At 40.3% G+C, this 24,942-nt stretch overlaps 1 protein-coding gene across 1 annotated transcript in view; it reads right to left on the bottom strand.

Annotated features, from left to right (window-relative positions):
• The window catches only part of LAMA3 (laminin, alpha 3), a 121,269-nt gene that overhangs the window by 55,366 nt on the left and 40,961 nt on the right, over positions 1-24,942 (bottom strand). Inside the window, exons 13-30 of the mRNA XM_009886658.1 lie at positions 22,614-22,751; positions 22,054-22,100; positions 21,028-21,127; positions 19,730-19,782; positions 19,209-19,314; positions 17,387-17,486; positions 16,738-16,894; positions 13,295-13,427; positions 11,877-12,019; positions 10,467-10,567; positions 10,184-10,337; positions 8,654-8,814; positions 6,273-6,381; positions 3,953-4,050; positions 1,505-1,670; positions 967-1,093; positions 737-876; positions 252-367 (exon numbers count right to left, since the gene is read on the bottom strand). Coding sequence (XP_009884960.1) covers positions 252-367; positions 737-876; positions 967-1,093; positions 1,505-1,670; positions 3,953-4,050; positions 6,273-6,381; positions 8,654-8,814; positions 10,184-10,337; positions 10,467-10,567; positions 11,877-12,019; positions 13,295-13,427; positions 16,738-16,894; positions 17,387-17,486; positions 19,209-19,314; positions 19,730-19,782; positions 21,028-21,127; positions 22,054-22,100; positions 22,614-22,751 — 2,149 coding nt within the window. The remainder of the gene's footprint in view (positions 1-251; positions 368-736; positions 877-966; positions 1,094-1,504; positions 1,671-3,952; positions 4,051-6,272; positions 6,382-8,653; positions 8,815-10,183; positions 10,338-10,466; positions 10,568-11,876; positions 12,020-13,294; positions 13,428-16,737; positions 16,895-17,386; positions 17,487-19,208; positions 19,315-19,729; positions 19,783-21,027; positions 21,128-22,053; positions 22,101-22,613; positions 22,752-24,942) is intronic.

The following is a 24,942-nucleotide window of genomic DNA, read 5'->3' as shown; positions in this document are numbered from 1 at the left end:
AGACAGAAAGATGACATAGATTTTCCTCTTTTGTACTCTGAGCAATAAAGCTCTACCTTTACATTTCATTTACAATAGAAAGTCATAGGAAAATGACTCACGGAAATTTAATGGGCCAGCACAAGCCATGAAAAGCATATTAATGTAGCACAATGATGGGGATTTTATACGTATGTCTTTAATACAGAGTAAAAGTAATATTAATTCCCAGCTTGTTGTCAACGTTCAGTTTTTTAGAAAGCGATGCTTACTCAATATAAAAACTGTTTCCTCCACATTGGCTGATAAAATCAAATGACTTGTCCACTGTCTTTTTGTCAAGAATTTTGTAACTGTAGGTGTCTGCTGGAACAACTAAGACATTTTCCTTAAAACAACAAGAAAGCTAAATTGTACATTTCAGAGAAAAGCAAAATATACAAGCTAAGACATTTAAATATTTAAATGTTGCTTCATTATGCGTTCTGGATTTTCTCAAAACCTGTAATATTTTAACTGAAAAAAGGAAAATTTGCTTCTTGTCTTCCCCCCAGAATTGTGATGCTAGAAGCAGTGTACAGTAAAAACATGGTATAGGATCAAGTTTTATTTTAAACAGAAGCAGTACACAAGATCCTAACAATCTGAAACACAACATTAAAAGACAAATTCTTTCTTTTGGCTTTCATCTTTGCATCTATCTCTAATGGTGAAACTGAGAATAACATTTCTGAGTACATTTATGCAACAAACGTACCAGAACCAGCATTCTTCCATCAGGTATCACCACTGTAACAGAGACCTCGGATTCAGACACGTCAAGCTCAATTTGGTTTTCTGAAATCACCTGATCCCGACAGCCAGAGGTATGAGGGCAGAATGAAGCATTGAAGAAACCTAGACCAAAAAAACCACAACACCAAAAAAACGCTCCATGTGCCAAAATGCTGAGAAAGAAAAGGGATTAGATCAAATTCAGACGCTTACCAGACCACACGCGTCCTGCATCCACACGCACGTGCACGGTGAACCCTGGGTGCACTGGCTGATAAAAGTGTACCACAAATACATATCTGCCCAAGCGGGGCACTCTGCCACTCAAGGTAATCTGGTTCTGCAGAAACAAGAACAGCTTTGATAATACATTTTGTTTCGTGAGATATTCTTGGGTTTCTGAGCTGTGCTCTATGCTACCTACCTGCAATGAAAGAGAGGGGGGCTTCGCATCTCTCAGGAAGTTAACAATCTCTTCAAAGTATGGCATTACAACTGCATGCTCCTATCTCTTTGCATGCCACGCATATCTAATGCTCTTCTGCAGTTTTTGAGATTACTGCCTAGTTTATTCATAAGCTGGCATTTTTGTTTCCCTTTCTGTGTATTATCTTGGTGGCTTACTCAGTCTACAACATTTTGATCATATCACATCACTCAGTTTTGATTCTCTTAAAGTGCTTCATGTATTCAACTTTACTAAGAACATACTTTGTGACTAAGGAAACAATATTTTCAAAATATGAGATACCTGTGACGGTGTCAAGGTGACTCCATTAACTGACTCAGAAGGTAAACGGGCACTCAGTGGATCATAGAGTATGTTTTGCCGTACTTCAGAAATTTTCCCATCCTTGAATGCATCCAGAACCAAAGCCGCCAATGGAGTTTCATACACTGAGGGAATGCATGTCGCACTAAACACAGAATTATATTAATTACTCTCGGGGCCAGGAGAATTCCTTCGGCATCAGGAAAGAAAAAGCAGACAACTCATAAAAGTTAACATATTGGAATACACTAAAATTAATAATGCAATAGTAACCACTGTTACTCTTTGGATTCCATGTAAATGATCAGAAAGTAAATGAAAACAAGAGGTACAGATTTAACTTACAAAGGGTGAAAATGTACATTAACTGATTTTATTCACTCAAAATTTCAATAGCGTGATGTGTGTCAACAGAAAGAGTTTACTAAAGAAGATGAAACCCAAGGGAACCAAGAGTGTTAAAAAAACCCTAGTTAAATACAGTTTAGTGAATCCAGTTAGTTACATTCACCAGCATCTGTACTAATACTGAATTTTCAGTTCTACAAATATTTATGTAGGTGCATGCTTTAAACATGCAAGTTTTCCCACTGAAGTCAATGGGATTACTTAAGTACTTAGAAGTTAAGTATACACTCAAATAGTTGTACAATTGGAGCCAAAATAAATAACAGTGCTCCTTGAAAGCATCCTCATTCGTTCACTGCTGTGTTTAACTACTTCTTCCTTGGTATATTTAATTCTGAAGGACTTGATTGAGAGAAGTATTTTCCAAGACTGCAGAAGAAAATGTTTTGGGGGGTTTCCTGCTAGTATTTGTTCACTTCTTGTAAGTAGTCAACAGACAATGATTAATCTTTGCTCAAGACAGGCCCAGAACTGGAATGGCAAGTGTGTTTCAAGGCCAGGCTTGGGATGTATTTGCCAGGCCTGTGTGGGAAATCACGTGCAGCATCCTGCATAATACTGTTAAACTGAGCCAAGACTCTGCATCTTTCAACCTGATGAACGCTAAATACTTTCAGGAAAGTAAAAATGCTGCCAGGTAATGGTCATAATAACAGAACATAAGTATATGGTAAACTATGCAAATATAACAAGAGATTAAAAAAAAAACAAACCAAAACAAAACACAAAACCAAAGTAAAAGGTATAAATTTGTACATTAGCTTTATTTTAAATCATGTTTTTGACCCAGCCTCTTTGCCCCATTTTACTCAGAATATAAATGCGCAGGAATATGAAATACCTTTGATGTGGGGACAAGTATCTTCAGTCTTAGAAACTACTCTCAGCTGCAACACTCTGAGCAGCAGAATTAAAGCTGCAATTCAATGCTCTGCATGCTTGGAAGCCAAGTACAGTCACATGCTTTTATTCAATTTACTATCCAGATTTTTCTGCTTGCTATTTCAATTCAACCATTATATTAGAAGCTACCATCTGGAAAACTATTAGACCTAGTCACCAACGCTTTCTGCCTCTGAAGGCCTGCAAATGACATCTACTTTTACTTTCAGGCCCTTCCCACTGCCCGATCAGTAGGAAGAAAGCTTTAGGAGTAGCATCACGAGGGACATCCTGGGGAGTGCAACAGGAACTGAACTGTGGGGCTCCCTAATTTGGAAGCTGTGGTGATAGTTCCTTTCTGGCCCAAAGAATAAAACATATGGTGAGGGGAAGACCTTCATCAGGATGGAGAAAGTGCTCTGCAGAACACCACTTGGGAAGTGAAAGTTCAAGCTCAGAACTTTGCAGCACAAGAAGAGCCATCATTTTGGGTCAACCAAGCCATATATGAGTGCTCTAATTAGTGGTCCTATATAAGTATAATGGAGGAGAAGGATCACCTGGCGTTGCTGTGTGGGTTGAATACTGAGGTCACACCTACCATATGGGCCCCATGATGAGATGGACAATGGAATGGCTTGTTTGTGAAGCTGGGGTTTACATGTTGAGTAGTTTGATGCTACCAAGTTGAGCTGGTGGATTTGTGCCTGAAAGGGCAGTCACATCCCCTACCTAATGACAAATTAAAGCCATTTTGAAACAGCTGAAGCAGTAATGTGCAGAATGAAACTCCAGATGGAGTGGTAAGCATTTTAGGCCACCGAAGCAGCAACGTTTCTCCAGCTTGGACACCTATCAAACTGGATGGCGTGTGAAATATGTGTGTTTTCTAACACATCAGCACTCAGTAGTTCAGATAGGCCAGGAAGAAGTTAGCATTAACAAAAATCCTGCGCAAAGACTGTCTGGATTAACACTAACACTTCAGCTTTTTTGCAAATACTACTTTGCAAAAGTGGCCTACAAATCACCTGTAAGTCACTGAGCAAAGGCTCATTCAAAAGAATTAAAATCCCATTTATTCTGCCTTTCAAGGTCTTCTTCAGAAAATACAAAGGATAAAACCAAGACAGTTACCTTCCATCATGGGTATTCCTGTAAGCAGCTATGCACTGTACTTTAGGATCCACGTATTCTGGAGAAAATTCTTCAGCTGATATAATACAAACCTTGTGCTGAAAAATAAGCGCAAGGCACAATTAACAATTAACATTGTAAATAACAGGGCCAGTCCTGAATGGGAAAGATGAAACCTAATTTGAGCATGAGGAGACGTGAGCCCAAAGCATGTTCTATCATGGACTTCCCACAAGATTTTGGATCCCTTTACCTGCCTGCACCTGAATGCCTCAGTGTTGAATAGCATTTTTCTGTCCTTCTCAGGGGAACGTTGGCTGTTCAAAGTTAAATAAATTAAAAAGTAAGTATATGTGTGGCAATGGGAATGACAGAAGACCAGCTCATGATGTCAGAATCTAGGCAAGGAGTGCACAGAGGTGGGAGGGAAAAGCACTCATCTGTGGTATTAGAGACTTTTGGACCCTGGGGGAGTTCCTGGACCTTCTGAAATGCAGGCACGAACACTTGCTCGCACAAAGTCCATAGGAGTGAGTTTATGTGACACCAGGATTTCTCCCAATAGATCAAGAACTCATTTTAAAAGCCAACGAGACCTCATATGATTTTTATCTTTTTTTTTTTTTAACTAAAACTAGACATGAGCAAATGAAGCTGTGGTTGTCCTGCTGTAGCCACGGTGGTGAAGACATAAGGGAATACTCGTGGGTAGACACAACGGTTTGCACTAATAAAATATGTTACCTGCACTTAAAAAAATACGTAAGTGCAGGTTACAAAGCTTGTGCATGAACTACTCGAAAAGGAGATGAAAATTCCTGATAAGCAGTAAGATAGCTAAGACCATGTATTAACATAAATAAAAATTGCATAGGGAGAACTGATTAATGTGTGAAGTGATTCAGTTTAGAAGCAGGTCCTAAGGGAGCTCAGCTTGTGTTTTAGCAGTAGTGAGAAGGGATTAGAAACCCTTTACAAGCTAGAAGGCAGAGTGCTAGAACTCTCTTTTCCTGGGCAGCAAACACTGTGCCTGTCCGGCATGTAATGACCCAGAGGGCTCCCACCCATCACACCAAAACAAGGGTAGACTCTGAAGCTTTGAACTGCACTTTATGAGTGGCTAAAAAGTTAGTGCAAAACATGGTCTGGGTTCAGACAGCTCGCGCGCATCAATGTCAGATAAAGACTATCAAGTTGTCAGAGCCCCTCTTGAAAGCTGACCTCAAGAACCCAAATTCCCCTTTATTTAGACCAGATTTCTGAACCCCAGCAGTGGGGGTGGTTCCCCTTTGCCTCTTTGGTCTACATGACAGGGCATCACACAAGGGTCTTGAACTCCAGAGCTGCTGACATTGACTTCATGATTAGCGTCCATATACCAGAAGCTCCTCTTTTCCCCCTTCTTCCTATCTTTTGCTGTGCATTTAACATTTAACACAGGGAAATATTTTCTGTATGTCAGGAGAATATTGAAATTTATCATGCAACAAGCTATTCAGAGAATGAAAACTAGAATTTAGAAATAAAGTTACAGAGATTCTTAGCACAAGAGACTTCCACATGTGGAAATACAGACTAAAAATATCAACGCCTTTTGGATATGGATGTTGTTAGCACAATTGCTGCAGGGAGCTAACAGACAATTTAAAAGGTATTTGTTCACACTGAACACTGCCTCATGAAATGAAGAAAGCATGTATCAGTTGTTAATCCTAGTGGTTCTGCAAAACTACTCTATGTTTATAGCTGGGTTTCAACTCTAGATTTTAACCAACTGTGTAACTCACCTTGTGTTTCTGAAATGGAAAACAAAAACAACACAGAAGAAAATTCAGTGTCCAGAAAAATGTATTCCTGGTGTGGCCAAAAGAGGGCAGTGAAGGCTTTTTATTCAAAGTATTTAAACTATACAACAAATGAATGCCTTTATTACCTGAATTTTGTAAGGGACCCAGAAAACTCCCACATGGGTTTTGAGGTTTTAAAAAAAGTGAAAGATAAGGAAAAAAAAAAGGAGTATAAAAGCTACCAGAAGATTTCTCATTTAAAGTTTACATGTAGAAGAGAGAGGGGAACTGAAATAAAGCGAGAGAGACCTGGAAAAAACAACTTGCCAAGAAAGGCAAATTTCTGTTTATCTTTGAAACTGATCAAGTTTGCCTCAGTATTCTCTGAGGATATATAAAGAAACATCTTCAAGCATCTGATATACATCTTTTCACATTTTACTGTACAGCATGTGAACATGGGGAGAAAAGTATCTCTCTTTACCCACTCAGGGAACAAGTATTACAAAAGGAAAAAGAAAACGGAAACTCACCAGGAGAAAATTAATTGATGATGCCTTAAGATGTATCTTTGTATCTGCTAGAAGGTCATAGGCTGCAACGCGATTCCTGTCGTCAACTACAACACTGCGACAAAGGAAACTGAGACAGAAAGCGGGATTAAAAATGAGCCTGCTGGCATTGACATGGTGTTAGGCTATTGCCTCGCTCAGCTGCCTGGCTTTTGGCTAGCCTCACTGCTGGTGCCTAGCCCTCCTGCTGGATCACAACTAACAACTACCTTTGGCCACTGGTGAACATGCCGTGCCCTCACGAGTGAGACAACGGATGTACCACGTGCATGATACTGCTTGTCCTTTGTGGATGGACCTACCCAGAGCCCAAACCTCCAGACCTCAGCTCAGATCTCCATTTGAGCTACTGCTTTAAGTAGGATGTGAACAGACACATACACATACATGCTGTCTGCAGAGGTTTCCGAGCTGTGCAACATGGCATCTAACTCATATTCTGTGCTTGGGCCGTGTTCCTTGAGGCTCCTTGAGGTGCCAGCACGAACCAGCTGCTGCTTTCCACTACTGCCACGCGCCATCGATGGCGTGGACCAGCAGCTCTCACCCACACAGTGGCAGCTGGGCAAGTGTTGATTTCAGGAAGCTATTCTGTACACCAAGATACTCCTCAAAACAAATGAAAAAATGTAGGTTTGCCTCTTAGTGACTGCCTTCGATCGGCTGCACACCTTTGGTAAAGACAAATACGCGCTAAGAAGAAGAGTCTTGCTAAAGCCTTTGAACTCTGCCTTGTTCAGGGAGTGTGACCGCTGCAACGTGCCAAAAGTAGCAGCAGTTCCCTTTTGCTAAAGAGAAGTCATTTAAGCCTTTAATTTCTTTTCTCTCTTCAGCACTTCTGCTCAGCTCATCCAGCCGGCATGCCGTGGGTCAGATGCTGTAACCATCATACAACTGCTTCTCTATTTCTCCTCTATGAACCAGAAAATGTGGAAGTTTTGCTCTTGTTTAGAGCACACCCCAGAAATAAGGTCAGCTCAGAGCTAAGGATATTTAAGACTGGAGAAATACAGGTTCCTTGTTTGTGATTCGCTGGAAGCTTGCAATGTTTTATTCTCTTGTGACGTTTTATTGGGAATAATCAAGCTCAGACATGTAAGAAGGCCCGGCACAATATATTCCTGATTCTACAAGTTCTTATCTGCATGTACCTCACTGTGCCATTTCTTGATTTATTTTTTAACAGAAGAGACTTGTAGCTTCCTGCTTAGGAAAGATGACACAGCAACTTACTTGCAACGTGACCAGCAGCTTCATGCAGAATGGCCGCAGAGGGTATTTACTGCACTGCTACATTAAAGTAGAAAGGGCTTTCCTTGTATTTTCATGAGCAAGTTCTTAGTGTTTCATATGAACAAGCAAGTATGTTCAAAATTAGCCTATAAAATGTATTTTTTTTTGGGGGGAGCAATAAAACGGAATATTTATAGCAGGTAGTTTGGGGCTCAAAGTGTTACATAACAGGCTAAAATAAGAGCTTTCCCCAGCAATAACCCGACAAGGTCACTGCTCCACAAGCTCTGCTCTGTGTCACAAACATGCTGACGAAAATGATTTTTCTTACTAGGCAATTTCATCCCGAATATCCCTAAGCTTCCAATCTGCCAAACACTTGGCTCATGGGAAAAACAGATGCACATCTGTAGTCACTGGGTAGGCTCTCCCAAGGGCGCAAACATCTGCAGGATCGCAATCCTAATTTTGAGTCATAAACTGAAATGCTCAAGTGTTGAAGATAATCTCGCTCAGGACAGACACATCTCGCTCAGGACAGACACAATCTCTTGTGCAGACACATCTGCAGTAACCTCGGGAGTCAACAAGGATAAAGAAGCATTCGGCTGAATTTGGCTTTGCCTACAGCCTAACAGCCAGAGGGTGGCTACACTCGGAATTTTCAGGCATCTTTATACTTCTGCTTCAGCAGATCATGTTAGAAACTGTGGGAATGCTCTTGTAAAACTGGCTGCTACTTTTTTTTATAGCCAAAGCCCTTGGACATGCTTTTAACTAAAGAAAAACAGTGCAGGCACCTGCAGCCAACAGCGATGCTCTTCCACTGGACTCGGAGATTAATAGTTTATAAGGATTTAGGAATGCATATAAAGAAGTAATCCTTTGTATAGGAAAACAGTTAACTGGAGCCGTAACAAAATTTAATGAGCTGATTGCACAGAGAGAATTAAAAATTTGTACAATACCCACAGAATCATGTTCTTGCTTTTAAATCACCCTAAAGTTCGAACAATCTATGTAGTAAAATGGATTCCAGTATCTAAAAAGTATAATTATATCCCAAATGCTTATTTAATCATGGTAGTGATTACTTCAGAAATTCTTACCTGTATTTACAACTGTATATTCTCACTCTGCCTTCAGTGACAGGTCCAGGGCTATGTATTAGTACCTCAGCAGTGTATAGCTGATCCTCTTCATTGGCATATTCAAAAATCAGAACGTAGCGACCAACTTGAGGAACATTTATGGTCATCTGTAAATTGACCTAGGTCAAGATCATTGAAGAAGAAATAATCCATTAGATTTTTCACTCCTTTTCTTGCAGGTAGCTCTCTTTTCCTGCCCTGCAACACAACCGGTCTGCATTAGTCCAGGGCCAGTCCTGTGCTGTCTCAGCAAAAGACATTCAGCAGAATGGAAGCAATGCTTATAAATATCACTTTGTCCACTAGTAAGAGTCAACCGAGTTCAAGAAACAGCTGCCATTGTAACTGTTCTAGGAAGGCTGTAAGATAAGCCTGTGAAATAAGTATATTATTCTCCTTCTCCCTGGTAGAAAGTAGCAGTGAGGAAACTTAACGATACTAAAAAATTGTCACCGTCTTCTCTAAGCTATCTTTAATAACAAAAAGATTTACTCTATTTCTCCACTGAAAAAGTAATTTCCAGGAATTGAATTCCTACCACAGAAGTGCTCTATCTTGACTCCCTACAAAGAATAAAAGCATCTTTTCCAGAAAATAGCCAATGCCACTTTCTGAAGCATCACATTTTTCTTTTAGTTTACCTGCACAAAATGGTTAAAATACTACTTGAAAGAAAATACTTTGGAGTAGTTGCATGGACAGTACTGCAGAGGTTTTTGCTACAATTAGCTATGCGATTCTTTTCAAATTTAAACTGATTTTCTCAATATTTCCTTAGGCTACAAACACTTAAACTTGTAAATAATTCTGTCAACAGCCCTCTTGACTTCACTGCAATTATTCATACCAGTAAAGTTTTGCACGTGCATCAGTGACAAAGCACCAGGGCCTGTGGCATGTAAGTATTCTTGTTGCACTTGGTATTTTTCAAAGCAATATGCAAGCACAGAAATAGAGGACATAATCATTTTACATGTAATTATTGTGTACTTGATAAATTACTTCATTTTTACCAAACATTCCTCTAGTATAATTTTTCATTTCACAAAACATATTTCTCTTTCAATGGACCTACAGCAGTGGCATAATTGTTTCTGCTTGTTCTTTAGTAAAGCAAATATTTTATGTAAGTATAGCTATTTAAGAAACAAAAAAAAAGATGAATTTAGGATGACATTATGTACACAATTTCTGCTGACAAACCATTATGCCATTTCTGCTGTAATTAAACACTATGCTGAAGATGACAGAAGGCCTAAAGCAGAGGGACTTTTATTTAATAAAATACTTTTGTCAGAGTGCGATGTCCACTCTTGTCACAGTTACAAATCTGCCTACGCTGATTCATTTATACAGTTCTGTATAAAATGCAGAACTTGTCACAGAGTGTTTTAGGGTTCCTGAGCTGTGAATCTGCAACTGTTTTAGTCCGGTAGGTTTATAGTCAACAGTGCAGATGGGACTGCAATTAGCAGGCAGGAATCTGACCTCTCTTCCACTGATATGGGACATCACTGGTTGATCAGGAGTTGGCTGTTGCACGGGTATTCTTCTGTATTCTCCCCCATGGCTGAAATATGCTGCCTCTGAACCAAGGACACAGGAAAATCTGCCCAGTGGCAAATGCTGATAGAGCAAGCAGCTTACACCAAAAAAAAAAAAACAACCAAAACCAAAACAAACAAAACACAGGATTATTATTGTTTTCAAGTGCAGCAGAATAATAATAAAATAATCCAAGGCTGATTTATTCCGTAGCGTATATACTGACTGCTCTGTTGAAGCGCGTCCTGAATAGGTGCAGGGCTCTGTAACTTGCATCTGCAAGATGGATGCTTCGTAGTAATCACTAGGTAACAGCACCATATAATCCTAAGAACAAAGAATGCAACAAATACAGAAAATTCCAAAAGGAACTCCTCTAGACTTTCACAACATAGCAATGAACAAAACCAACCACATAAATAATTTTTATAAAGGATACCTGTAGTTACATAGGCCACTAACATCAGAACGTGTCTTCCTATCTCTATGTAAACCTTCCAAGAGATGGGACGAAGGCAGCTGCCCTGTGAGTAGGGAAACTCCGAAACCACTTTCCCATCATGAGGTGTATGAGATGGTGCTCATAAAGGAGTTTCCCCATGGCTTGGCAACACACAGCCCGCTGGGTGCAGCTTCCACCCTTGAGTGCGACCCACACACGCACAACTCAACTATGCCCGACTCCACAAGGGAGATTCACATACCCCAGGTGACTTTATAAAAAATCTTCCACTTAATCTGTTACACTGTCTGTCAAAAGCTGGTACATTTTTGCTCTCCTTTGCCCACTTAAATTAACAGAGCTTATTTATAAAAACTGTTATTGTGAAAACATGCTGGGCTAAGATCACTTGTAAATTCCTTTTCAAAGGTATTAGTAAAAAAACCAAGCACAGTAAGTACTGTCACTTTCAGTAAGAAATATGTTTGCAAGCTCTTTAGTAACAGTTTAGGTGGTATTCCATAAATTTAACAGAGCCCCAGGCTAAATGACTGAAGACACTGGCTACTTGTTAACCCTATATATATGAATTGCAGTATACTGTCCTTGTGGTCATACAAGTTTAAGGTTTTTCATAAATGATCACCTCAAACAATTTGTCTTTTTATAGCAATTTCTCAGAACTGTTGTCAGAAAATGTTTCGGTTTTTCAGTGAGTGAAAGAAGAGTGATGATGGGAGGATAAAAACATTTACAAAATGACATGTTAATCATGCAGCCCATCTTATAATACTTTTCTGAAGAATCTTTGTCAAGAAACTAAGGCCATGGTCATCTGTGGCTGAGCCAAGCTTCAGATATGACATCTGCTATGTAAAAATTATTAATTTCTGTGAGCATTTATGCTCAAACAATTGTGCTGTATGTTAATATTACTTTATCCTTTGAAGTTATAGATTCTGGATAGACTTTAAAATCTGTAAGTACAAGAAAAGTTAGAGAAGGTGAAAGTCAGAGAAGCAAAAAATTAAATAAGAGGCAGAACTGTAAATTTTCATAATGATATTCTGCGGCTGTATTCTTCTCACTCGTGCTAAATTTCAATTGCTTGCAGGGTTCTTCCTGGCAAATAACTCCAGAGCAATACAATCATGACAGCCTTCAAGCACTTGTTTTCCCCAATTGTTTTCTTACCAAGAGGACTTCCTCTGCCATTATACTGACAGTCCACGTGCCTGGAACCAGTGAGAAAGGCTCCGTGGAGCTTTTTCCTGGGATTGTGACAAAAGCTGGCTCCTTGCTGGGTGGGAAGACAAACTCTTTGCTCTGAGCAGCCCCTGCCAGAAAAAAAAAAAAAAAATCAAGAAAAAAAAATAAGGGACTGTGTAAAATGCCTCTACTTGCCTAGTGTGCTGGACTGATGATTTCATCCATTAAACTTGGTCTAACAGGAGCTGATCAATGCTTTTCTGTCAATATGTATTAACAGTGCATTCGATGATACAGTAAGCTACAGAGCTATGCAGTGGTTGTCATCTTCGTTCTTGTTAGTCTTGAGCAAACCAGTTCAGAAAAGCAGAGCTCTGTCCCTGTAATGACCAGTTTTGCAATACTGCAAAATGCTCATTTCTTCACTTTCCCCTTCTATTACTTTCCATTCTGTCTCTGTACTGACTCACAATATGTTCAGCTGACGCAAGGCCTGTTCTCATGTGACTTTCAGCCCAATATTTCAGATACTTGAGGTTCTCAGTACCATCTAAAATGTTTAGTTACAGATATTAACTGAAGGTAACTTCTGGGCAGAGATGCTATACAACAAAAACGTAGCTGCAATATGGTTTATCAAAGAGAAGTCGTGACGATCAATTGTTATGAATATTAAAGGTTTCCTCTTTGCAGCCCCTGGACCCAGTCAAAAGCTGGTTCCCTGCCTCCCAGGTGATATAAGCCAGACATGACCATAAACTGCTGCCACTGCTGAGCGTTACCTACCAAGTCTTCAGTTTTGCCTCTTCCAAATTACTGAAAGGATCTGTCACTAAGCTCCATTAGCTCCCACCAGCATGCGGAGGTTAGGCACAACGAGAGATAATGAGCATATGGGCTTGGTGTGCCTCTACCATTCAAAGGACAGCGGAGTACTCATCTTTAATTAGGGCCCAAAGGCTTCACATGCTGTTGAGGTCTGTAATCAGAGCTAACTTCATAGATTGGATTCATCACTAAGTAAATGATATTCATGGAATGAAGGCAGAAGCCTCCTTCACACTAAAATATTAAAGGCAGCCAAATCAAAATAAGTGCTGTTATCCCTTCTTTAAAAGCTTCGTAAAACACACAGTTCAGAGCTTCCAAGCGAAGAACTGAAAGTACCGAGTTTGGCAAACGTTTGAAAAAAACAAATGTTGATTACTACTGTAAGCAGGGGTTTCATGCAAACACAGCCACATCAGTTACACAGCAAAATATATTAGGAAAAGCACGAAAGCGCTGACACTGTTAAAAATGATGCATTTTAGCGACATTACAATTTTGACTCAGGTGCACCTTGAAAAGGCTCCTCTGATCTAGCATTCATCTGATCTGTTGTGCTGTTGAATTGCACCTACCTGTTTCAGGCCGAGATTGACAAGCAGATATGCGGCCAGACAATGTTTCGCCTCCAGGGTTAATATATCTCAGGATAATGCGAAATAAGGAGAGGTTTGATTTTTCCACATTCAAAGTTATCCTCACTTCGTTCTGAAAAATGGAAGTTAATAAACAAAAACAGCCATAAAGTGCTGAAAAGAGGAACAGTTAGAAGCCATGCAAGCACCATACTAAAGTCCTACAAGAAAAACACACATGCAGACAAGTATATACTGGAATGGCAATGCTGGTGTATGACAGAGGAAGACAGGCAAGCCTAGTGAGAAAATTAATTCACTTACAAGTATAATTAGTGCCCAAATGTTTTCCCTCAGCAATTGAGATCTTCCCTTTAGAGCTTTTTGAGCCCAGGCTGACATAGCGGAGGACTAGGTGGAAGAGCTTAGGGGAAGCCACAGTGACAGGCACAACCACCTCTGGCTGGGAAAAATAAAAAGAAAGGGGAAAAGGAGGAAAGGAAAGTATATTATTTGTTACTAGCACCCAGAGAAAGAAAAACCACCTGGCAAAGACAAACTCCATAACAGAAAAGAAAGGCTTGGGCAGCTTACAAAAGAATACGGAACAAAACCTCCTGTGAAATAAATCTCATGTTGAATAACAGCTTATCCAGAAAGACACAAAATGGCTGAACTAACATGTGTGCTGATATCGCACCTTGAAACATAGACAGTATTTTACCGTTACTCTCCCCTCCTGTGCCATAAATGAGACATATGGTATCAAGGGCTGTCTATACTCCTGCCTTGCTGAGGAACAGGGCAGAATCATTGATCCTAGTCGGAGATCACACACAACGCTCCACAGCATGCAGACATCTCAGACCATCACTGAAACTTCTGCTCCTCCACCAGATCCCACAGTTTCTCAGAGATGTGATGCCATGGCTCTCTTCGCCCTGGGGATGAACCTCCGGAGCCACTCAGTTCTCCTCCGCCCTGGACGGGCAGTGGGCCCACAGGAGGCTGCATTCACACAGCCCCCACTATTTAGTTTGCAGAGCAACAGAATTGGCAGAGACACATTCAAAGCTTGGTGGTGCATTAGGAAAAACTAGGATTGGTGCAACCTCAAAAGTTTGGCTTTCTTCTTTCATTCCTAAATCCTAAAGCTCCCCTCATAATCCAACTCCTAGTTTACCCATCACAGTCCACTCGCTGTCCCTTTCCAAGATGTTTGTGGTACAGTGACCTCCCCACCACTGTGGTCCACTCTGCTTCCCCCAAAGCACACAGGTTTTCTCAGGTCCATACATTTGAGAACAGAGCACAAAGCCTCATTTTCTCTTATGACTAAAAGCTACAATAAATGCAAGATTGCCAGCTCCCAGGTGCTGCTCAACGTATATTCCTCAACTCTGTCATCATCATCCCAGGGACCTCCACTTTCTTTACAGAAATGCAAAGCAGAAAGCAAAGATAGACATATGACAGATGGCAGGGCTGAGAAATCTACAGAGACTAGATAGCTAAAATCTGGGTGATTGCAGAAACGCAGTGGACCAGAACAGAAAATGCAGACGAGCAGGGGAAGGCTTTACAAGTGTTGTTGTAAATGGAGAAGGTTGACTACTGAAGGATACTACATGGATAAGACAAGCACTGAAGAAACACCTGAAAAATAGATATGAACAAAAAATAAAAGGCAAAAAAAATAAAGAAACATGCTTCAGGGGATTTATCAAAATGATTTCTAAGCTTTAATGAAAAGTCCAGAAGACACATCGAAGAGTGAGAAAGAAGACACGCGAGGAATCAGAGAGGAAGAGATGTTGGTCCCTGGCTTCAAGCAAAGGCAGGGAGTGGGGAGAAATTATTCTTTAAGCTCTGCCACAAACTTGGGCAACTCTGGCCAGTGCTTTTTAAATCTGAGCCCAGCTGTCAGTTCCTCAAGCTATAATGAGACATCCATGTTGGCATCATGACAGGACACCAGTCACCACCTCCACTGAGGTCACACATGGCTTATATATTTCACCTCAAAATTTTTTAATTGTATTGAAATAGCTTCTTTTCATGAAAAGTTGTTAGGTTAGCCTTTTGTGTGGTAGATATGGTAACATTTTGTCTTCTGCAAAATAAATGTCAGGAGGATTATTTCAGGGTCCTGCAAGACACAGAAACACTATGTTAAATTTCGGAAAGTTCCTTAAAATGAACAATGTGAGATTACCTATCTCAGTCATGCAAGGATCTAACTGAGGAGGGCCTGGAGCTGACAATTACTTACATGAGTGAAAAGCTTTATCCAGGTAAGCGAAACAATGCACTATTTTAGCAAGATTAGAGACTAAGCTTCTTTGCAAAATGCCATTGGAAATGAAATACAAAAAGCAGCTGAGCTAGAAAGCAGAAGTTAAGAAGTCACAGCTGCTGGAGAGTTGCCTTCATTCGAGAATGTGGAGTAATTCTGAAGAGCCAACAAATATGAGCTCTGGGTTAAAAAAGAAACAAACAAGGAAAAATCCCAACCAAAAGAACAAGAGGAAAGAGTAGAAAATTAAGAACAGAAAGGAAATCGCTATGCTTGTGCAATGGTTATGTGCTTATGTCTCAATCTACAGTGATCCATTAGTCCTTGGACAACTTACAGAGGCTGGACACAACTATACCTGGGGACTAAAAAAACTGAATCAGCACCAGAGTACTACAGATAGCAGAGTACTACTTTTAAGAAGAGTGAACCTTTATTGCTCAAATCTACTGTTGTAAAATCCTGGTTCACTCACTCACCAGTTCAGTCATAAGTCAGACAGGTCCCTTCTCACACAATTAAACTGTGGTGACTTTCTTCCTGTGATTTACTTATTGCCTCTGCTGTTGTTTAGTTTATTTGGTCATGAGATTAAATTAAATGTTGCTAATGTGCTCCTGATCACAGCTTGTTTTACTGAATCACACATTTTCCTGTTTGCTGTAATGTGAAGGTCATTCCTAATAAAGTTTCTCTTCCTCAGTCAATAAAAGTTGCAAGAAGCCTTCAATGTCAGTGCTGTGATGGTACCTGAAAATCTTATGGACACAGACTGCCACTGAATTCTGTAATTCAAAGTATCAATCGTCTGCTGTTTCTGCTGTCCTTGGCATGACAAGAATTTCTGCACTTAGTATTATAGGCTTTAAAGCTATCCGTTCTTTTCTATAAACCTATAGCAAAATCCATATTTCTCACCAAAAAAAAACCCTCAAAGAATATCTCTGAAGAACACACATTTGCACTAGCAATGACACCAACACTCACTAATCCAAACAGTAATACAGTGCCAAAGTTCGGATTAGAGACATCCTGTAATTTCTTGTGGTTTCTCCATGACCTCGCACACACACAGCTGTACTGTAGAGGCACACATACTGCACACCTATGTTTTTACCCAAAAGCCTTGAGTGAAATAGCAGCTTACTTCGATAGAGGACATCCGGGCATATCCTCTCCAACTGAAGCTAGGAAATTCCCGAGGATCATAGCCAAACCGAATTTCCCTTCCCTTGACAGTAGTACCGTCTTCAATCTCAAACTTCATGTGGTGCAGATCAGGGAAAAAATAGTTTTTTTCAGGCCTTTCAAGGGAAAAAAGAAAACCACAAACCAAACCAAAGAATTACTGGTTGCTGTATGATCTACATCTAAGAGCATAAAGCAGTGAAGACGACCATAAAGCAGGGGAAGGGAGGTGACCCACTGATGACTGAGGAGTCCTGATAGCAGCTAATAAATTCAAGACATTTGATAAGATGGATGTAATGAGAATTCTTTTTGCAGAAGCTTTTACAGCTCTGTGTTTTCCTATATAACTCCTGATAGTTATATAGATACATATACAATACTATTACAAAACAGGTATGGGTTATTTAAGGAAACAAGTTAAAAAATCTTATTAAAATAACAGAAGAAAACTGCCTGGCAAAATTAATATGAATAACTAATACAATTTACCAGGTTATTTATCAACAAAACCAGAATCTCATGTGAAAGGATAGCGAGGGACTGATGGGCAGTTTCAAAAGAGCTATGCCGAAGCACGAGCTATCAGGAGCTACAGCCGGACTCACTCCCGACAGGTTGTCCCCACGACGTGCACCCTGCACTGGCAGCCACCCGAGGGCTCAGCACACGCCGGGCTCAGGGATCCTCCAACATCACACCGGCAGCCTGTCAGGGGAAGGGCAGAAGCCGAATACCGCGTCAGAAAAAAAAAGTGATAGAAGTTATCAGAAAACACACCTCGCTTCCACTAATTAAACACCATTAATGACTCGTTTCCTCCTTCCAGAGTCCTTCAGGACCCCCTCCCCTGAGGCTCTTTCAAACCCGTTGCAAACACACATGCATAAGCTGCAATTATTTCTGGCTTCCCATGTTTGTGGTTGTTTTCTTTATTTCTCCTTGGAATGTGACAAAAGCCACTTTTTAAAAAACTCACAAGTAATAAGCCATGACACATTTGCAGAACAGCCATTCAAACGTTTTGCTAATAAGTCAGAGTTTCTAAAGTAATATCATGACGAATACTTATAAAAAGAATAAAAAACCACACAAAAAACCCCAAACCTTAACTTACTTGTAAGTCATTAATTTTTCAGAGTCTGGTACCCCAGTATTTAATTTATCTTACAAACATTGCACACAAGAAAAACATATGTGTTCATATAATAGCATATGCATATTTTTAACCAATACTGGACAACAATATTGAATGACTTGCTACACGAGACAGAACTCGTGGAACAAACTAAAGGACACCTCTAGTAACGAGGTATAATATATCACACTAAGGAACAAGTATGTCTAGGCTAAAAATTTCAAGCTGATTTGAAAGGTTGAAAGTTCCCAAACACATATTTACATCGTAGTGTAAAAGCCTCCTGTTTTGTAAGACACGTTAAGCACCTCTAATCTCACTGAAATCAAGGATAATTAAAGTATTTGACACCTTTGTGAAACAAGATCCCTTTCATCAGCTCCTTGGTTGGCACATTAGGTACGAAAGCTTTGTTTGATATAGTAGCCATTATTTTATCTTTGCACATATTAAATGATTGTTAGAAGTATGTCAATGCTTTAAAAATAAATCTCTTGCATCAACCCTGGACAGCTGTAAAGCACACTGAAGTCAGTGAAAGTGCTTTCAATAATTTAACAAACCTACAGTGGGGGGACAAGGAGGGAGGGAACTGTTGAAGTAGGCCTACATCTCTCAAACCACATGGCAGAGCAAGTATCCTTCAGGAGAAGGACCACTTTCTCCACACCACAGCTACATCTGGCTCTGGTTCAAAACACATCGAGCCCTGGGCTAAAGCAATACATGAATATACCTGCAAAAAAGAAAAAATAAATCAAGCTAATATCTGTTGTAATATTTTAAGTTTTCATTGCAGGAGCAGACCTTAGAAAACCACTAAGCAGAACAGAAAGCTACCACTCCTGCAGGTAACACTTGCTGGAAAACTAACCATCCCTTGCCCCACAGCTCAGGGGAAGGGGTGAGAGGAGGAACGACTCTCAGTTCTCTTATTTGATAAGGTAACAGCTTTAGCATCGCCTCGTGTGATCTCACTGCAGGCTTTGAGAGATAAGCCTCAGGCAAGTGGTGGTAAATGAGGTACCAGGGAAGGTGAGGTGAAGGACAAGGAACTCCAAGAGGAACACCTTTCCTCATGTGAGTGAGCCACAAAACGGTGGGGAACCACAGTGGTAACACCTGCCTTGCTCTTTCTCCCTTTGGAAGGCAAAGGAGGATTTACTCTGGTTACAGGCAATTACAAGCAGTAGTGCAAGATGCTGTGCATGCAAGTGATTCACCAAATACACCCACATTTTCATAATACAACCTAGGGAATTCTGAAGCCTTTTGTGTGATATTCATTTTACCTCGGCAGCCAAAATAATTCTTGTTTTCGAGAGCATAATAGCCAGCTTCACAAGTGTCACAGGAATCTCCACAAACATTAGATTTGCAGTAACAATGCCCGTTTTCCTGTGAAGAAAACAATTTCATCAACAATGTTGCAGCACTTTTTTCAGAACTTTAATCTTTCACTACTTTGGGTTCCCTCTAATTCTAAAGAGAGGAAACATTCTAATGAACAAAAAATATTATTGGGACATAACTTTTGTCATTTATCATCATCAATGAACAGACTAGAAAATACATAAACTCAAGATGATGAAAAATTTGCACAACTTTTATACATCCCTAGGATATACAAAATATATACAACCCTACAATGTAGAAGACTTCTGTATAAAATTGCTTCTTTGCTGAATAAAACCAGCCACTTTATATACAAAAGCAACAATCGGTACTAAGCCTTCTACCTCACCAAATGTTACAACAACTTATCTTTACAAAAATCAAGGTAATTAATGTCTTTCTTTTAATTTCACTTTACCTGCTGACATTCTCCGACTCCACTTAGTGTTCCACTCACATCACACTGGCATGCTGCACAGATGAAAAAAAAAGACAATCTGCATTTCATCTTTCCAAGATACTTTGCAGGAAAAAAAAAAACCCCAACACCACCCTGAATCTGCAATTTTGAATCATAGTGCCACAAGGTGGATTTTACTCCCGAAGGTGCAGAGGATACTGACACAGAGGATACTGGCACAAGGTGAGAATAAAAAGCAAAGGAGAAAGAATAAGGCCTTCTGCGTATGTGCAATTTACTGATGTATTTTAAAGTGTTCTAACTTGTGTTTGACAAAAACAGCCTTGAATTTGGATTTACAACTGTTTTCTTTCTTAGAACACTCAGACAACTGATGCAAAATAGTATCTTCCAGCCTGACTGGCACCTTCTGTTCTGCAGCGCCACTTTAGGACCAGTTTACTCTCCGTATGAAATATAAAAGAAGCAAATATTGCAGGAAGGAGCTATGCTGACCTAGAGGTTTGGTGAAACCCCATATTGACTCTGTGACTGAAGGCAGAGAAGATGAATTACATGAGAGGTGCAGTAATTAATCTTTGAGGACATGTTTAGAGTGTATAGTATTTAGAGATTTAGCATCAAAGTTGTAATGATATTGGTATTGGCTCTAAGGCTACTCATACTGTCTAGGTGGCTGTTATGGCAGAACCTGTTGGAAAGGAAATAGTTCATGAGAATAAAAAAAAAATCTTTAAAGATTTTTTATCTTTACCCTTTTTAGTTTTTATTGTTATTATCTGCCTGAAAAACACACACTGGCTGTTAGCAAACATTGAAAATTTCAAACAGGTTGCTATTAAATAGACATAAACCATAACAGATTTGTCACGCCCTGAGCCCATAAGGTTTTTAACCACCCCACCCCCGCTGCTACAAGCTAGGTGATGATAATAAATGAAAAAGCACCTTTTTCTCAAAACAGTAAGCCAACTTCTGGTTTCAGTGTTAAGGGCAGAGAGCCTGTCTCACTCCAATAAAACTGCCATAGGGGCGTGGGAAGTACACATCATTGTAACTCAGAGCACACCTTGGTCCAACAGTAGCATACGCTCATGAAATTATGGTCTAATTTCTAAAAGTAACTGCTGGTATAATGGGTAATGCGGTGTTACAATTAAGTAGCATGAAAAACATGCTGTTAAAAAGAGTTGTGAAAGTCACTGAGAACCAAAGATGTAAACAGTGAATAAAAATGACTTTCAGAAGAATTTAACACATTCCAAAAGCCAAATAAATATGCCATGAAGCCATACCTGTACATCCCTCAGGGTTTTCTTTGGCCAGGTTCCAGTACAATGGTTTGCATTTACTACAGGTAGGACCTTCAACATGCTGAAGACATTGACAATAGCCCTAATGGCAGAAAGGAGTTAATATGGGTTCAACTATTTCATAGAAAACATACTACTCTTTAGTACTAAGAAAAAACTAATATTATTAACAGCTCAGACAGTTTATTGACTTTCACAGATGCATGGAAACTGTGGCTGATTCAGACTTCTTAGATTTTTCTGTCTCATACTATCTGCACAGGATTGTTCCACCCTGCATGTTTTTTCTATATCTAGTTTATTCTAAATGTCCCAACGGATGTACTTTCCAATTCTTTTATAGCCTTATTAGAACTGCTCTAAAGTATTAACTGTTTTGCAAAAAGTTTAAAAAACAAATTTCCTTAAAAACAATCATTAATTTTCATATTTACGCCTTCCTTTATTGGTGGAAGACACACATAGATGTATACATGAGCCTACATAGATACTTCTTTCATCTGTCAGGCCTATCCTCTAGGTCTTCTTTGCTACACGTTTAGCAATGACTATGATTTCTGCTCATATGCTACTAATAATAACCGTCAATGTATTAATAACAATAATAGTGGAATAGCAACAGTTACAAAGAGATAATATTTTTTTCAAGAACAATTTGATGCTGAAATGGCCCACTGCAGAACCAGAAGATCTTTGAGACATGCACAGGTATACACACACATCTGCATGTATATATTAGTGTTCTTGCATACCAAGATGACATAAACAGTATGCATATTCCACATATAAAAGATTAAAAAAAAACCCCAAACTTAACAGGTAATTGCAGTGGTATGACCAAAGAACAAAACACAAAGTTTATTTCCACTCTTACTCTGCAAATAAGCTCGTGCAATTCTTTCACAGTCTAAGAGCAGTCTCTAGGGCTTCACCAATGAGGTGAATATGTTTGGCAAAGGCATATGAATTATTAACACATATTCTTAGCTGCAATGGTAGAATACTTACAGAGTGAGAACCAACACTACCTGAAGGGTCACATTCACTGTTTACACCTGTATGAAATTAAAAAACAAACACACTGAAAGATCTTTTGAAAACAGAGCTGTGGAATGTAGTAATGCAGAAGTACAATGTAGCAGGTGTGAGTTTGAAAGGACTTTTTAATACGGTTACCTTGGAAGGACTCAAATACTTTAAACCTCAAGACCAGCAGGAGCCTTTAATAATGATTTTTCAAATGTGTATTTAGCCTGGATTAGACTATTTGGCTTGGTATGCAAAGTAGTCACTTGGAAAAATATACCACTAACCTACAGGACCAAGAGATGCTTTCTTAAAGTTCCTGTGCCATCATCTAAAAAAGGTTTTAATCTTATGGTTCACTACATGAAACAACATACAGAATGACAAACAAGCTCATCTGATATGTGCTCCCGGTGTGCCCCTCCCCAGCTATGCTTCAGGGGGTTTCTATAAAACTATGCATGCAGACCCCCCTGGGAACCCTGCAATGAAACTGGGGGCAACCCAAATCAGAATGGGGGGGTTTCCCTCGGAAGAGTTACCTTCGCAGTAGGGGAAACTGTGGGCTGCAGAAAGGCATCTGTCGCACCGTCGCCCCGTGACACCCGTTTGACACTCGCACTGCCCCGATGTGGGCTCACACGCGCCATGCTGGGAACCGTCGGGAGAGCACTGGCAAGCTACGTAACAACAAACAGAGAGAGGGGCAGGAAGGTGCACCCTGTAGGTACCAAGCAACAACTTTCCAAAACTTTAATACTGTAGCGGTTTTGAATACTATTTGTCTAGAGTATTCTTCATTTTTCTTTCCAATAAACAGCTCACAAGGTCCTCCTATAACTCACAGGGCCCTTACCCCTGCTTGGAACCTATGAGTTTGAGGTGACCTGTATCATCTTGACGTTGTTTTCTTCCTCTGTTCTTGACAGAAACAGTAGGATTATTTGGAACCATAATAAATCCCTCTTACGAAACCTTTTTGTCCCATCCTGAGAACAGGCTTGGTTTTGGCTTTCTGCTTTCTTGATCTTCTTATGGTACAGAAAGCATAGGGCAAATTCTGGGATGAGACCTACACTTAAAAATATGATGGTGAAGTGTAGAATATAAGATAGTATGCCCATTACACCTTTAGATCTGAGGGCAGAGGAGGCCAGAAGCAAGCTTTCATATACGCCATGGAATAGTCTTGTTTTTTCAGATTCCCAGGTAAGGTCTCAGTTGTGCAATGTAAATAAGAATAATGCCACAAAAAAAGAGCAATGTTGCTACAGCCCAGGGAACTAATCTTTGCTCAGATAGCGTCTAAGGGTGAAATGGCTAACAACAATTCTTTTAGCAAAGTAGTAGCCAGTCCCCTAAAGAGAAAGAACAGACCTGTCAGAGTATTTTTTGCTGTGGTTGTCATGATTACTAATAGCAGAATTCTGAGGATACGTTCCTTCTTTAGTACTAATAATCTTTTGATTACTAGGAAAGAGCAGTCCTGTTCATGATGATCAAGTAGCTTGCTGATTTTAATCACAGAGACTGCACGTTACCCTCTGCTTGATGTGAAAAACCTATACACACATTCTGGACCTGATCAACTGATCCACGTGGGCAGGAGAAATTGGTGACACGATGGAAGATTTGCAGAGTCAAACCTTTCTAGACTAGAATTTAGGCTGCAATGTTGGCACAGGTCAATAGCACACACTGATGCACTTAAATGTTTACAGGACAGTGTATCAAATGTTAGAAGCCCAAAACAGCTGAAACATAGCTTATGTTCTTTAAGTTGAGTGAGCCAGAACTCATAAAGGTACATGTCCCCCTCATGGGGGACTTCAACTTCCCAGATGTCTGCTGGAAATACTACGCAGCAGAGAGGCAACAGTCCCGGAGGTTCCTGGAGTGTGTGGAAGACAACTTCCTCACACAGCTGGTGAACGAACCAACTAGGGGAAGTACCCTACTGGACCTACTGTTTGTTAACAGAGAAGGTCTTGTGGGGGATGTAAAGGTTGCAGGTCGTCTTGGGCTCAGTGATCATGAAATGGTAGAATTTTCAATTCTTGGTGAAGCAAGGCGGGGAGCCAGCAGAACTGCCACCTTGGACTTCCGAAAGGCAGACTTTAGCCTGTTCAGGAGCATGGTTGAGCGTCCCTTGGGAGGCAGTTTTGAAGGGCAAAGGTGCCCAGGAAGGGTGGTCTTACTTCAAGCAGGTAGTCTTAGAAGCACAGAAGGCCATCCTCATGGCTCGAAAAACGAGCCGACGGGAAAGACAACCAGCCTGGCTAGAGAGCTTTGGCTGGACCTCAAGAACAAAAGGAAAGCTTACATTCTCTGGAAAAGGGGGTTGGCATCTTATGAGGATTATCAAGATATAACAAAGCTATGTAGGGGGAAAATTAGAAGGGCCAAAGCTCAATCAGAACTCAGCTTGGCTGCTGCAGTTAAAGACAATAAGAAGAGGTTCTTTCAGTATATCAATAGGAAAAGGAAGACTAGGGAAAATGTAGGCCCACTGATGAATGAGATGGGTGCTCTTGTGGTGGAAGACACAGAGAAGGCAGAGTTACTGAATGCCTTCTTTTCTTCGGTCTTCACTGCTAAAGCTGTCCCTCATGAATCCCATACCCTGGAGGCAAGGGGGAAGGTCTGGAGGGAGGAAGATTTCCCCTCAGTTGAGGAGGACCAGGTCAGAGACCACTTGGCCAAGCTGGACATTCATAAGTCCATGGGCCCTGATGGGATCAACCCGCAAGTGCTGAGAGAGCTGGCAGATGTTATTGCTAGACCACTCTCCATCATCTTTGAAAGGTCATGGGGAACAGGAGAGGTGCCTGAGGACTGGAGAAAGGCTGACATCTCTCCAATCTTCAAAAA

This window comes from Charadrius vociferus, unplaced genomic scaffold (assembly GCF_000708025.1).
Source record: "Charadrius vociferus isolate BGI_N301 unplaced genomic scaffold, ASM70802v2 scaffold45, whole genome shotgun sequence".
In the NCBI taxonomy this organism is placed as follows: Eukaryota; Metazoa; Chordata; class Aves; order Charadriiformes; family Charadriidae; genus Charadrius; species Charadrius vociferus.
The sequence above is the reverse complement of the archived record's forward strand: the minus strand, read 5'-3'. Positions and strand labels throughout refer to the sequence as shown.